Source organism: Microplitis demolitor, chromosome 6 (genome assembly GCF_026212275.2).
Source record: "Microplitis demolitor isolate Queensland-Clemson2020A chromosome 6, iyMicDemo2.1a, whole genome shotgun sequence".
Taxonomy (NCBI): Eukaryota; Metazoa; Arthropoda; class Insecta; order Hymenoptera; family Braconidae; genus Microplitis; species Microplitis demolitor.
The window spans coordinates 17,933,146-17,948,433 of NC_068550.1; the positions used below are offsets into that span (position 1 = coordinate 17,933,146).

Genomic DNA, 15,288 nt, shown 5'->3' on the forward strand with positions numbered 1-15,288 from the left:
GAACTTTTTTGTAGAACGTTCAATTTCCTACAAAAATATATAAAGAGCTTATCTGTAGCCATTACCGAGATATTAAATTCCAAACTTAAAAAAAAATTGTTCCCATAACAATTAAATGGGAAATAGAAAAATACGATGCGTGACTTCTTACTATTAATATTAAGAGTTCTGATTTTAATTGTTCTAATAATATTTAAAAAATTTTTTTTTATTGTTAGCTTTTATTCTAAAAACCTAATTTTCCATTTCAAAACTTTGTGATGAACTACAATTGTGGAAAGAAATACCTTACATTTCAAATGATTGGTGGGTCTCAATTAAAAATTGGATGAGCGATTTATTAAAAAATATTAGATCTCACAATAAAGAAAACGACGGAACAAACGACGGAACAAATGATTAACAAAAAAAATTTAACAAGTTTTATAATACTTATATTGTAACATCAATACCAATAAAAACAATAATGATATTAATAATAATTTTATCAGACAATTCTGATAATATTTACAGCAAACTGTAACGTAACACCGGTAATCAGTGGCACAATAAATATAAAATGCTCATGAAATATTATCAAAATTGTCTCATAAAATTATCATTACTATTATTATTGTTTTTATTATTGTCAGTAGTAATAAAAAAAATATTAATTTTATAAGTAAAAAAATATTTAAGTATAAATATTTATTGTATGACTAATCATAATAAAACTATAATAATAATAATTAGAAGATAATTTTTATAATATTTATTATAACTCATATAATAATAATAATTATAATAATAATAATAATGAAAACAATCATAATGATAATGCTTTATTAATTTATATGTTGTACTTTCAACCTATATTTTCTACCTAATAAAAATTCAATTTAGATAAGTTTAAATATTTTAAATACAATTGTGGAAAATGGATTTTCCAAAATTAACAATCAGTATAAAAAACAGTATACCGTAAGTTTTATCACGATATTAGAACCAGTTAGAAAATGGTATAAAATAAGTCACATCATTATAAAGCGTTAGTATTAACTCGGTTTAAATAGCGTATAAAATTAATCTAATCACAGTATGAACTTAGTTCAAATACTGAAAAAATCTAATCAAATCAACGTATAAACTTCGTTGAAATACCGTAAGAACCTAATTAAATCACCGAATAAACTGAGTTAAAATATCGTATAAACTTTATTAAATCACCGTATAAACTTGGTTGAAATACCGTATAAACTTAATGAAATCCACATATTTACTTAGTTGAAATATCGTCTAACCTTAATAAAATCACTGTATAAACTTCGTAGAAATAACGTATATATTAACTAGAATTATGGTGTGAAGTTTGTAAAACAACCGTACAAATTTAGTATGAACACGGTATAAACCTTGAAGAAATATCGTATGGACTCTGTAAAGTCATAGTATAAGTAACGTAAAAAAATTTCAAAAATACACTGTATAAATACGGTAAATTTACTAGTTATCTACGATGTTCATACTTCATTATTACGTTTTTTAAACCGTATCGTAAAAACCGTGAGGGTATATATATATTTATTATTATTTGAAATAATTAAGTAACTTTACTTTCTTTTACTTTTGATTTATTTGTTTCCCCCAGCGGTCTAAAATTATTGTTAACATTTTTATTTTAAAAACATAAATTAGTTTAATACAGAGAAATTTATTATTTTGAGTGTGAGTGAGGATAAATCCCGTGTCTTTCTCTCTCTCACGAGTGTTGAGAGATAAAATAAAAGATAAAAAGATTGTTATTATTTATTATTTTTATTTTGGAAATTTAAAATTTGGAGTTAAATTATATTTATTTTTCTTTTGGTCAACTCAGTTTATATGATTTATTGTAATATTGCGATTATATTGTCGGAAAAATAACCAGGTATTATTGTTATTAATTTAACCAAACTAAATATCGTGAAAAATTAATAATTTACTATTGTTTATAAAATTAAAACGTGGAAACCAACAGCTGTCGGGGAAAGTTTAATATTTATTTCTCTGGATCTTTTCCTACTGCTTAATTTCATTTTTCCTGATCTTATTTATTACTTGTATGTAATTATTTATCATATATTTTCTAATTTTCGTTTCCATTATTTATTTTATTTCTTTTGGGTGTTTATCCGCTTCGTTGCGAGTCACTTGATCGGATCTTTTCCTCGTAAGTTTTCCTCCTGAATAATTTTTGTCCGTTTTGAATAAACGGTCTGGCGCCTGCGTGCACTAACCCAGCCTGAGGAGCTGGTCTAGGCACGACAACATTTAATCATTATTTATATTTTGACAATTATTTAAATCTATTATTTTATTTTAATTTGAGCTCGATATTTATCATTATTTAAGATCGTTTATTATTATTTATTATTATTTAGTATCACGCGTGATCGACCGCATACGCTATATTAGGCTGTTCCGCGTCTCCGTCGCGAAATTTCATCAAGGTATACGTTATATGCTTAATAAGCGCGATATAGCTAATGACAACAATAAGAAATAAATAATATAACGATCCTGTATAATTATCGTTATTAAATCCTGACAGTCTCACGAACTGTAGTCTAAATTATATAGACAAGAGGCCAGTCATTAATGACCATGAACTTAATACATAAATAGTGTAGAACTACTTTAAAAAATAAATACAAATAAAATTTGGAATGTTCTGGTTATTTACATCTGCACTACCCTACAAACTGTTTTAATCTTCTACTTAGCAGTCTATTGTTTTGATCCTTTCTTCCCATCACTTGTGCCCGTCCACTCAGTAGACACTACTCCTCAATTTGAATCCCCACTACAAGTTATAGTAGTTCCAGCGAAATATTTATCCTAAAATGGATAGTGGGGGTATAGGAAATACGTGTTAACTAATGGTAATGGGAGAACGACTTTCTCCCCGAGACTACTATACTTTATTTCTCACCCGGTGGTTTATTCATACCTGAATAATCGTGTAGCCACTTCGAACATCATTACTTCCGAGAACAAAAGATATAACCATCAATGCTCGATCGAGGGTTTCTTTTCTCCTCTAAATATTTTTAATAAAGTAAAATTTTAATCATTTCAAAAAATAGATAATTGTGTTTTAATTATCAAAATAAAAATTTATTTTCGCTGAAATTTAATGAATTAATTTTTAAATATGGCAAACGTTAATGATAGACTTCCACGGCAAATTACTTTGCCCGATCGAATATTCGATGGCTATTTTTATGTGTATGGAAATCTACGCAATAATGTGCGGTACGTATTTTTTGAGGATTTTATATAAAAATTAAAATTAATGCAATAAAAAACATGTCTGAATGTAGCAGATACCAGATAAGATTAAAATTATTAATAAATAGAAGAAATAATTAATATAAAAAAATTAAATTAAATAAAAGAAAAAATGCGCATTTAAGAAATTAAAAAATTAATAAGTGCATTTTTTATCAATATTATTTTTTTTAATTATTTACTATATTTATTTATAATTTTATATTTGTCTGATGTCTGCTGCAGTCACACTCATGTAAAAAATATGTAAAATATAAATACATAATAGACGTAATTTTTTAATATTTATTTTCTCGTATATTTGTTAACATAAGAAAAAATATAACAAAATATCTATTGAATCCTGAAGTTGTCAGACAATTAAGAATTTTAGATTTTTTTTTACAATTTAATTAAAAAAAAAGAACTAAAAAAATGCACATGTAGAACATTTAAAAAACTATAGGTGCAATTTTTTCAAATATTTTTTTTTATAATTTATCGTTGTAAAAAAATTTCAAACATTGTTTGACGTCTGCTGACTTTAGTATCATATTGAATATCATTAGGCTTTTAAAAGTAAAAGTACTTTTAAAAGTACTATAACCCGGCAGCGTTGGTATACGACATGAGAGTGCGGCTCTCTCACTGTCTCTGTCTGAATTTGGTCTTTCTCTGTCTCTCATATTACAGCCGGATTGCTAAGTTTGGCTGAGTTAGGCGCTAGACCACAGGGGATGATTTCGCGCAGCAGGTGACCGTAAATCGATCATGTGCGCATAATTAGGTAGGGATCTTCGGAGGTTGGGACCTGAGACGTCTCGATCAGGATCGACATTCAAGTCCAAGCTATCGACTCGACATTCAAGTGCAGGCAATCGATTCAAGTGCAGGCGATCGATTCAAGCTCAAGCTAAAGATACTCAAGTTCAAGTGCTTGACGAATAAGTCACGCTAAAGAAATCTATTATATTCGAATTCATCTTAGTAAATAAAATTTTCTTATTCTAAAGTGGTCTACGAAACCAAGTTTTCGTGAAATTTGCCGGAGTGATTTGCCAGAGTGTCCAGCACCAACAGCCCAGGAACCTGAAGAGAAGCTCCGCTGAGGATTCGCCATGTAGCGACGCCCGATACCATCAGTACGTCGTGTACAATAAAATCCAGATAAGATTTATAATAAATTTATATTATATTTATATCTCTCTCTTCAACGAAAATTTAAAGTAGATGATTATTATTAAAATTTTCTCGTGTGAATCAAATAACTACGCGTTAAATGAATTGATTTATCGTCAATGTACATTTACTTATTTAATTATTTACTGAAAAGAATTTAATTTATATAACGGGGAATTTTGTACATATTTGGGGATTTGGTTAAATAAAATTTATTATATATAATAATTGAATTTAGTCTTTAAAATTTACTTTCATCACCAGTGTCTTTAGAATAAGTTAATTTCAGCCGCGTGTCCGATCAGAACGAGTCGACCTACTCTCTGAGATCTATTTCCCGCATTTCAGAACCAGCGATATAATAATTATAAGTAATATTTATATTTAATAAATTAGTATTAATTAATTATTCAATCGGGAAATTATTTAACTGTGGTTCGTGGCTACTGGACACGAAGTAGCCAAGGTCACCGTTATATTTGGTGCATAACTTGTGTTCCTCGTTCAAAAATTCTAGACTTGGTGATAAAGATAAATTGGATTTGAAAAATTTTTGTGAAAATTGAATTAATTATTTTACCGTTGAAGAGAGAAATACTTGTACTGTAAATCGTTATATTGAATTGATATTGTGCTACATGGTTTTATTATATTAGTTGCCTAAAACCTATCTAGTAAAAATTATATAAAATAATTAAATTTTAAATAATAATTGAAAAAAAAAGCGCGTAAAATAAAGCTAAAATAAACTAAGTAATTTAAGTAAAGTAGAAAATAAAATTTCGATAAACCAACAGTGATAGTCAATGTAGTAAAATCATAGATAATTTTATTTATTCTAAAGCTGGTTTAAAATAAACCACTATTAGAATTATAAAGAGAGCCAGTAAATAAAATTTAGTAAGCGGATGAGTCATACTAAATAAAATAACTCAACAAAAGTATTAATTTGCTCATTAGACTGAAATCCAAGCACATCGTTGGAAAAATCAGAAAGCAAGTAACTTAAAATAAAATTTGCGGCTTAAAACCTTAGCATACAATTAATTTCTTGTTGTAAAAAGGCTTCGCGTAACGAATTCTAAAATTAGCGGGTATATACTGGGAACTGGGTAGTATAGGTTAAACGCATAGAGTGACGACCTTCGTTTGTATTACGCAGTTTATTCATACGAAAAAATTATGCACTAGTTTAAATAAATAATATAGAGTTATATCACAGTTAAGCTTCAAATTATAGCAAGTAGTTTGTGTTAAAAGATAACTAGTAGGATATAAAGAGTCTTTAGGTTAAGCCCTGTCACGCCTTGCGGTATGGCACCACATGCCGGAAATCAAAGCAATCTTGCAGAGTAAAGCACTGAGTTTGTACTGTGAACAGAAAATTTATAATAAAAGATGCACAGAATAAGATAAAGTAATGTTATAATGTGAATTGAGCGTGATTAATTGATAATAAGCGGATTCGTGTGTTCGAGAGCAAACAGCAAGAGATCCATGTAATTCGGTATAGCTGGTTCGTTGTTTTTTTTGTAAGAGAGCGCGCCGCTCCAGTAGAGAAAGATAACCACCGTTCAAGTCTGCCGCTGTCATGCCACCTAGATCGATGATCTGTACCTGACGATCGATAAGCAGCATAGGGCGATACACGGTCAGTGTCCGGCGGTCGATAATGTAGCGGGAGGCGGGAGATTTGAACGTTCTCCCCCCTTCGCCGCTCGTAGGCGGAGAACCTGTGATGTTGCTGGAGGAGCATCATGAGAATCTTCCTCGTGACGTGGAATTGGCAGTAGTACCAACTTGTGGATTGGTCTGAGGTAAGTTGATGTGGCAGTCTTGACGGTGACGACACGGGTAAGATCATCTTGCCCAGGATGAACGTGCGTGACACGACCCAGCGGCCATTTTGATGGTGGAAATCGTTCATCTAACAAAAGAACCATGGAACCTATTCCGATGTCGTGGAAAGACGTGTTCCACTTAGATATGGTTTGATGAGTTTTCAGGCACGATTTAGACCAATTAGCCCACAACAGCTGAAGGCGCTGCTGAATGTATTGCAGCAATGAGAGACGGTTGATTGGTAGATGCAGGAGTGAGGGTTCAGGTATAGTCGTGAGGGGTGCTCCTCGAATGAAGTGACCGGGAGTGAGTGCAGTGAGGTCATCGGGGTCTTCGGAGAGAGCACTGAGTGGACGAGAGTTGAGAACAGCTTCAATCTGGATCAGCAGCGTTGTATAGTCTTCGTAGGTTAGCAATTTGTCAGAGTTAATCTTAGCTAGGTGTTGTTTGACTTATTTCACAACAGCCTCCCATTTGCCGCCCATGTGAGGAGCTCCAGGTGGATTGAACTTCCAGTGAGTCCCGTCATTAGCGATCAGCTGTTGCAAGTGTTGCGATTCTTTGGCGAATCCTGCTAGGAGACTCTTCAGTTCGACTTGTGCGCCTTGGAAGTTGGTTCCGCAGTCGCGTGATGAGTTGAGATGGAGTGAGACCTCGAGAAGCACAATCTGCAGGGTTGTGCTTCCCAGATACAAACCTCCAGGTTGCGTCAGGCGCAGATTGTTGAATTTGTTGCACTCGATTCTTTACAAACTCCTTCCAACGCAGTGCATCACTGTTGATCCAAGCAAGCGATACTGAAGAGTCTGTCCACAAGGTGACGGGAGCGTGTTGCAGCTGGAGAGTGGTTTGAACTCGAGTGATAAGTTTGGAGAGTAGTAGTGCGGCTGATAGCTCCAAGCGTGGAATTGTTAAACGATGGAGTGGAGCAACTCTGGTTTTGCTGCAAACGAGAGTCACTGTGGAGGATCCCGATGGCGAAGACACTTTTACATAGACTGCAGCAGCCATTGCAGCCAGTGAAGCATCCGAGAAGCCATGTATCCCGCCTTGAGAATTATCAGATCGTAGTTGAAGCCATCGAGGAATAGTGAGTTGCGAGAGTTGTGCAAGTTCATTGCGAAACGTCGTCCAGCGATGTATGATTTGAGGAGGGAGCATGTCATCCCATCCGATCTTCTCTTGCCACAAATCCTGCATTAAGACTTTCGCGCGGACGATGATGGGTGAAATCAGACCGAGAGGATCAAAGAGCTGAGCGGTTTCAGAGAGTATAGTGCGTTTGGTGATGGTTGCTTGTAGGATGGGCTGACCCGTGAACATAAGCAGATCTGGAGCGCATTGCCAAGCAAGACCAAGAATCTTAGAGGATGATTCGCTAAATTGATGAGTCTCTGAACTTGTTGACTGAAATGAAGGAAGTCTGAAGAAACCTGGATGGTTGCTTTTCCACTTTGCTAGAGGAAAGCATCCTCGAAGAGCCATTTCTTCAACTTGCGTTGCAATAGCGTTAAGAGATTTGATATCATCAGCACCACCAGTAATATCATCGACGTAGCTGCCTCTCTGGAAAGGTTCCACTGCTAAGGGAAAGTCGTGACCTTCATCGAGAAGTAGCTATTGCAGAGTACGGCCAGCCAAGTAAGGAGCTGACGTGGTACCATAGGTAACCGTGCAGAGATCAAAGTCCTGGACTTGATTGTTCTCGTTGATCCACAGTATGCGTTGGAATTTTTGATCTTCTGGGTGAACCAGAATTTGGCGAAACATCTTCTCTACGTCAGTTGTGAAGATAAGCTGGTGGCGCCGTACGTAAAGGAGGACGTCGAAGATGTCGTTCTGAGTCTTGGGACCTACGTGAAGACAGTCATTGAGAGAGTTGCCTGAAGTTGATTTGCAAGAGCCATTAAATACCACGCGGATCTTGTTATTGCGCATGACACCGTGATGTGGCAAGTAATAACCGTCAGCTTCTGCGTTTGAGGGTTTGCCCTTCTGCATATGACCCAGGGACTCGTATTCGTCGAGGGACTCATGGTAGAGATGCTGGAGCTCAGGTTGAGTTGAGATGCGTTTTAGTAAGCGAGTTAATGCGCGTTGTGCGATACTCTTCGAGTGCCCTAGTGGTGGCGCGTTCGATTTGAAAGGCAGGCGTACAATATAGCGCCCAGAGATGTCTCGCGAGTGGGTAGCCATATAGTTAGCTTCACACTCTGCTTCTTCGGCACTGAGAGACTCCTTGCCTGACGATGAGACGTCTTCCAGCTCCCAGAATCTCGCGATGAGGTCATGAAGCTGAGAGTTGGTGACGAGAAGGCCTTGATGCGCAGGCGATGCGAGCGTTGTCGAATTGATAGGTCCCAGAACTGCCCACCCAAATATAGTTTGGATTGCAATGGGCTGCCCGGGACTTCCAGTCCTGATTCCCGGCTTCATGATCACGCCATAAGAATCAGCTCCGACGAGGATGTCAATGCGGCCAGGTGATGCGTAATTAGGATCCGCTAGCTCTAAATCAGCAATATGAGGCCACGATTGAGGTGAGACATCAACTGGAGGCAATTCAACGGTAAGGTGTGGTAGTACGTGTGCGTGCAGCGTGACTTGATCGTCAGAGTGCGCTGAGCGTAGTAGAATATTAACAGCACCCTTGGTAGATCCAGAGGGTACACTTCCGACTCCAATGATTGGAATCCGTGATTCAGAGCTTGATAGGTTCAACAGGCGAGTAACGTGCTGAGAGATGAGTGACAACTCGGATCCTGGATCAATCAGAAGCCGTACTGCTTGCGGGCGTTGTGTAGGCGTAATAAGAAAGGCGTAGGCTGTAGCTAGCAGCACTAGAGGTCTTTCTGGTGAGGATGAGTAATAAGATGAGCGTGATTGTTGCGTTGATAGTAGTGATGCAGCAGTAGACGTTGGCGAGAGCGTGCGTTGTGAGCGTGGAGTTGCGTTACTGAGTAGTCATGATGACGTATTCGGGTTTTGCAATGAGTCTTGCGTTTGAGAGCCTTGAAAACGGCTCGAGAGAGTCGTCGTAGCGTTAGATTTGGGTGGTGGAGCGTAGAGATGCGTGGAATCGTGTAGCATGGAATGATGTGCTGCATTACAGTGACGACAGCAATTTTTGCTACGGCAATTCTCCAGAGCATGCGTCCCAAGACAATTGAGGCATAATGACTTGGAGATTGCTCGCTGATGACGCTCGTTAGGCGTTAGATTGCGGTACAATGGACATGAGACAATGAAATGCGCTTCACCGCAACATGAGCAAGGATTTTGATGTCTTGTAGCAGGTCCAGGACTTGGTCCAGGCGGAGAGTTAGCGTTAGTGGATGACCCGGAAGTCGTAGTGACGCTTTGTTGAGAATTCGCTACATGGACATGCGCAGGGGAGTTTTTGAACCCGTGAGGAGGCTTGTCGTTGCTGGAGGCCCTTTTGTTCGCCTTGGGATCACGTGGCTTTACTGGGAGACGTCCTTCCATGGCTTCGAGAGCTCGTGCACGGGACAAGAGGAACGTTTTGATGCGCTCGTAGGTCGGGAATTCGGACGCAGCTCCGAGAGTAAGTTCCCAATCTTCTCGTGTCGTAGGATCGAGCTTTTGGGTAATAAAGTGTACCACGAAGTGATCCCAATGCTCCACTGGCGACCCGAGTGCAGCAAGAGCGTTCATAACCTCACTGACTGTGTTGATCACATTGTTGACTTCTTTGCTTGCGCGCGACGCCATCTGGGGGATGTTGAATAGTTTGTTCAGCTGAGCGGTGATTAGTACGCGTTTATTCTCGTACCTTGTATTTAAGGTCTGCCAAGCAGTAGCGAATGCAGTCTCAGAGATCTCCACGTTGGCAACAAGGGAGTAAGCGGTACCCTTCAAGCTCTGGAGGAGATAATGCATTTTGTCGACTTCACTGACGCCTTCTTTGTTGACAACCGACGCGAACTTGTTCTTAAATGATTGCCATTCGAGTAGTTCGCCGTTGAAGGTTGGAGGCTGAATCGTGAGCAGCAATGGACGAGCAGTTGTTGCTTGCGCATGTAGGGAGAGATTGTGCGGAGAGAGAGGCGCCGGACGTGGCTCAAGCTCGACCACGCAACGCTTCAGTGCCGACTTGACTAAGACGTAGCGACTTAGTGCTTTTGAGTATCGTCCTTCTTTGAAGTAGTTGTGGGACATGTCGATGTCCCTGCAACCGGTAAGCTTGTCGTGAGCATCAGAGAGTTTGTTCCACATTGACTCAAGCACTTCAAGCTTGATCTCGCAGTCGGTTAGTGAAATGAGCGTGTATTGTCCATCTCCTACTTCAGTGACCATCATGTTGAGACTGCTCAGGTGGGACTCGAACGATAGCAGGTACTTGGCCGACATCTTGGATTTTGCTAAAAGATATCGAAAAAGAATCAATAATAGAAAAAGACGTTAATTAGCAATAATAGATATTATAAAAGGAGCGAACTGACAGTTTAAGTGTCCTCTAGGAGAAAGTAAGCGATGGTGATGCTGATTAGTGACCTTGACGGCTGATGAACGTCGTTGGATGCAGGTTGTGGTTCAGACGCGAATAACACAGGGAGATTTTCGCACTAGATGGTCCCAATCTACCTTTCCACCAACGCAGTACCTATCCGTGGTACTCAGCAATGCGTCGGAGTTGTCAAACGCGCACCAAATAGACATAAACAGCACCAAGTTCACTGACACGAGGTTTAATCAAATTTAAGTTAAACCAAACTACCCAGAATCCGGCTCGAAGGACCAAAAAATGTAAAAAGGCTTCGCGTAACGAATTCTAAAATTAGCGGGTATATACTGGGACCTGGGTAGTATAGGTAAAACGCATAGAGTGACGACCTTCGTTTGTATTACGCAGTTTATTCATACGAAAAAATTATGCACTAGTTTAAATAAATAATATAGAGTTATATCACAGTTAAGCTTCAAATTATAGCAAGTAGTTTGTGTTAAAAGATAACTAGTAGGATATAAAGAGTCTTTAGGTTAAGCCCTGTCACGCCTTGCGGTATGGCACCACATGCCGGAAATCAAAGCAATCTTGCAGAGTAAAGCACTGAGTTTGTACTGTGAACAGAAAATTTATAATAAAAGATGCACAGAATAAGATAAAGTAATGTTATAATGTGAATTGAGCGTGATTAATTGATAATAAGCGGATTCGTGTGTTCGAGAGCAAACAGCAAGAGATCCATGTAATTCGGTATAGCTGGTTCGTTGTTTTTTTTGTAAGAGAGCGCGCCGCTCCAGTAGAGAAAGATAACCACCGTTCAAGTCTGCCGCTGTCATGCCACCTAGATCGATGATCTGTACCTGACGATCGATAAGCAGCATAGGGCGATACACGGTCAGTGTCCGGCGGTCGATAATGTAGCGGGAGGCGGGAGATTTGAACACTTGTGAAATTTTAAACCAGATGACGAATAATTGTGGGTTTATTTAATTTATTTATTTAATTTATTTATTTATTTTATTTATTTATTTAATTTATTTATATTATTTATTTATTTTATTTAATTATTTACAAGAAAGTAGATATTTTGAAAACTGTCACTGTTAGGGTTTAAGGAAGTTAGTTGTCGTCACTTAGTGACACTAATAAATATTAATTCCGGTATTAAATAAATATATTTTAATTAAGAAATATCTTAAGCCTTCGGAATTTCGTTTAACAATATTTATTCGAAATTTAATGATTATTGTGGCTCGTAAGCTGATTATAGCATACTAGCTATCAGCAAGATTAGAATAATATTTATTTGAAAACTTTTGAAATAAAATAATGAGTAATATTCGACCAGCGACGCGTCGAAATTCGAAACAACTGAATAGACAAGATAGCGGGGAGGTGATTTTCGACGGGGTTGGTTCATCGAACCAGAGAAACCAATCCAGGGTAGTACATTCGCCACCTTCGACAACGTACACGATAACGTCCAGTACTACCGTTTCGTCTGCTAGCTCGACGATGTCGGGTCCTCCTTCGTTACCCCATATACCAAGCCTGATTGTTACTGCAGGTACTCCGATGCCGAGTAGACCTCCAGTTAAGCGTAGCTTAGGGAATACTCTATCTATGGTACCAAATACCACATCGATGGTCACTACAATGACCACAACGACGGTTACAACTGCACTGAGTATTGTAACAACTACGCCGGTTACTATAACCACTATTCCAACAGTTACAACTACCACGTCAGGGTCTGCTCAAATGAGAGACCTACCGTTATCAATTCGAACGAACAAATAGGGCTAATATTAAACAATAATAATTCGCAAGCGCCTGTGGACGATTTATTTTACGAAAACCCCCCACCGGTACAACAAGAACAAATTCAGCCTAATGCAGGAATCGCTTCTCATCCTGGCACCGTTCCAGTTTCCGCACAAGCTGAACAAGGGACAAATCAAATTGCTATGGCTCAACTTATGAGTTGTATTCAAAATTTAACTCTTGCGTTGAGCACACAACGGGAAAATAATTCACAAGTGCTTGTACAATCAAATACTCAAACAATTCGCAACGTAGCTCACAGTTTTGGCGACGGGGAGTACGGTACAGGACACTTGACGCAAGAAACCAGGGCTATGACTCCTTCAGCCCTCCAGTTTTATGAACAACCTGGTACCAGTGGATCCAATAATGTTCACAGTAACATAGCAGGCACAAATAATAACAATTTAAATAATAACTTAAATAATAATTTAAATATGAACACAAATAATAATGTAAATAATTACCCGATCGGAATAAATAATAATTCAAACTCAAATATTAATAATAATTCATACGGTAACTATTGCCCTAATAGAATGCGAAATAATAATTTAAATAATAATGTCAACAATAATAATCACCTCGGTAACAATTACCCGATAAATAATTTTGGTAATAATGGTAATGATATACTAGAGGATAATTTGGAAGCCAGTAACTACCCAGATAGATATCCGACCAACAATGGCGGCGAAAGATACCAAGGGTTCATCGAGCTACCTAGAGACAATAATTCGTTAACACCCGATGTCGCTGCGATTTCGTTACGTAAATGGCGGGATATCAGAGAAATCGTGAGAGCGTGGCCTGTACGTTATCCGCAGTGCGACTTGTCAGCCAATAGTTTTCTGACTTCGTCCGAAGCCATGGCGTTTCGTGAGGGTTGGCTTATGACTGATTATGTAAAAATTCTTGGGTATATTTTAACCGGTAAAGTTGCTAAATGATATGATACGTTTAGTAGGCATTGGACAGATTATGACCATTTTAAGCGGGAATTTCTACGAGCATTTGGTTTTCAAAAGACGGATACGCAGTTACTAATGGAAATTGGTCAGTTAAGACCACAGACCGGTGAATCATCAATTGATTTTGCATTCAGAGTACAACAGAAATACCGCGAAATGCGTATTCCCCCTCCAGAGTCGGAACAAGTTACAAGCATTCGAAATCATCTACCTAGAAGCCTATCAACTTTGGTGTTTTCTAGGTCAGTACATACTTATGATGACCTCCTATTGGTATTACATGAAGCTGCCGAACTTTTAGAGGAATATAAACGAGTGTTTGACACGTCGGATAAAACACACTCTAAAACAGAAGAAAAATCAGGTTTTTCAGCAGTACACACATTCCCGCGTACTCCGATTTTGGTTGAGATGATGAATGATAAACAACCACTCATTATTGAAGAAATTCGAGAGGGTGAGGACGGTAAATTAATCGTTTGCGCATCAACGGCAACTGCTCAACCCCCTTAACAAAACTTTTCATCGTATCGCTCCCAAAATGATCGGGCACGAAATTCTAATAACGTTAGAAACAACGGTAATTCTATACCGCGTTCTTCCGGTGAGGTTACTGCTGGTCGAAATTTTTACCAAAATTTCTGCTTTCATTGCGGACAAAATGGTCACGCATTTGAGCAGTGTACGAATATAAGAGTTGATGTCTGTAATTTCTGTTTTAGAGCAGGACATATTCGACAGGATTGCTTTCAGGCAAATGGTGGTTTACCTAGGAATGGGTCGAACCAAAATTTTAATTCCCGTCGGTCAAATGGTTCTGTCCCAATTAATTATTAGAATAGGTATAATAATAATAATACAAATTTAAATAGAAATAATCATAATTATAACTCTAATGTAAATAGTAATAATTTTAACTCGAGTCGTGGGCAATCGAATTTTAACAGAGGAAATTCGAATTTTAATTCGGGAAATTTCAAAGCAAACGACAACCGTAATAATGGCGGTAATCAGTCTTATAATAATAATCGTTTAATACCTAATAATAGTAATAATAATAATAACCATTCTAATTGCGTCGAAGCTCAGTTGACCAGTGCCGGCGATGCCAGTCACACTGAGTCGTCAAAAAACTAGTTTCGCCCTCCCATTCCCCGAGGAAACAGGGCGCGAAATCTAGAAGATCTATTAAACAAATAATAAGGGGAAATCGGAGCCCTAGTAATCGTCGCTTATATCAAGCCTGGTTGGACAAACCAAAACAATTTAAAAATCAAGTAGTAATTAATTCGTTAGATAAAACTTTGGAACCTGACGGCGTCTTAGAATTGAGTACCGTCGGTCCGGTTGAAGTCAGTAGTTATGAAGGTGTAGTAAATAAAACTTCGGAACCTGACAGCGTCTTTGAGTTGAGTACCGTCGGTCCGTTGGAAGAAATTTATGATAAAAATTCAGTAAATAAAAATTTAATGAGACCCGACGGCGTCTTAGATTTGAGTACCGTCGGTCCAGTGATTGAAACTTATGATAAAAATGTAGTAAACGAAAATTTAATGAGACCTGACGGCGTCTTAGTGAGTACTGTCGGTCCAGTAGTTCTAACCAGTGGTGATCAAGTAGGCGATGTTATACTAGAAAATCCAGTTTTGAATTTTACTGGTTCCGTATTTAAAAATAATGATGATAAATCTTGATGATCTAATGATCTAATGATTT

At 37.7% G+C, this 15,288-nt stretch overlaps 2 protein-coding genes across 2 annotated transcripts; both read right to left on the reverse strand.

Moving 5' to 3' along the window:
• Positions 1-6,837: 6,837 nt before the first annotated feature.
• LOC128668061 (uncharacterized) lies at positions 6,838-7,794 on the reverse strand. The gene has a single exon (XM_053740224.1). The coding sequence runs from the start codon at positions 7,792-7,794 to the stop codon at positions 6,838-6,840; it is 957 nt and encodes a 318-aa protein (XP_053596199.1).
• Positions 7,795-7,926: 132 nt separating this feature from the next.
• Positions 7,927-10,680, reverse strand: LOC128668062 (uncharacterized). The gene is made up of 2 exons (XM_053740225.1): positions 9,311-10,680; positions 7,927-9,265 (listed from the first exon to the last, which is right to left on the reverse strand). The coding sequence occupies exons 1-2, from the start codon at positions 10,678-10,680 to the stop codon at positions 7,927-7,929; spliced, it is 2,709 nt and encodes a 902-aa protein (XP_053596200.1).
• Between the last annotated feature and the right edge of the window lie 4,608 nt (positions 10,681-15,288).

What these genes read in the sequence shown, in the direction of transcription:
- LOC128668061 (XM_053740224.1), bottom strand. Translation starts at nt 7,794, where the DNA reads ATGGCTCTTCGAGGATGCTTTCCTCTAGCAAAGTGGAAAAGCAACCAT.
- LOC128668062 (XM_053740225.1), bottom strand. Translation starts at nt 10,680, where the DNA reads ATGTCGGCCAAGTACCTGCTATCGTTCGAGTCCCACCTGAGCAGTCTC. An exon ending in CGTTTTCAAGGCTCTCAAAC is followed by an intron (nt 9,266 to 9,310) that starts GCAAGACTCATT and finishes ATGACTACTCAG; the next exon opens with TAACGCAACTCCACGCTCAC.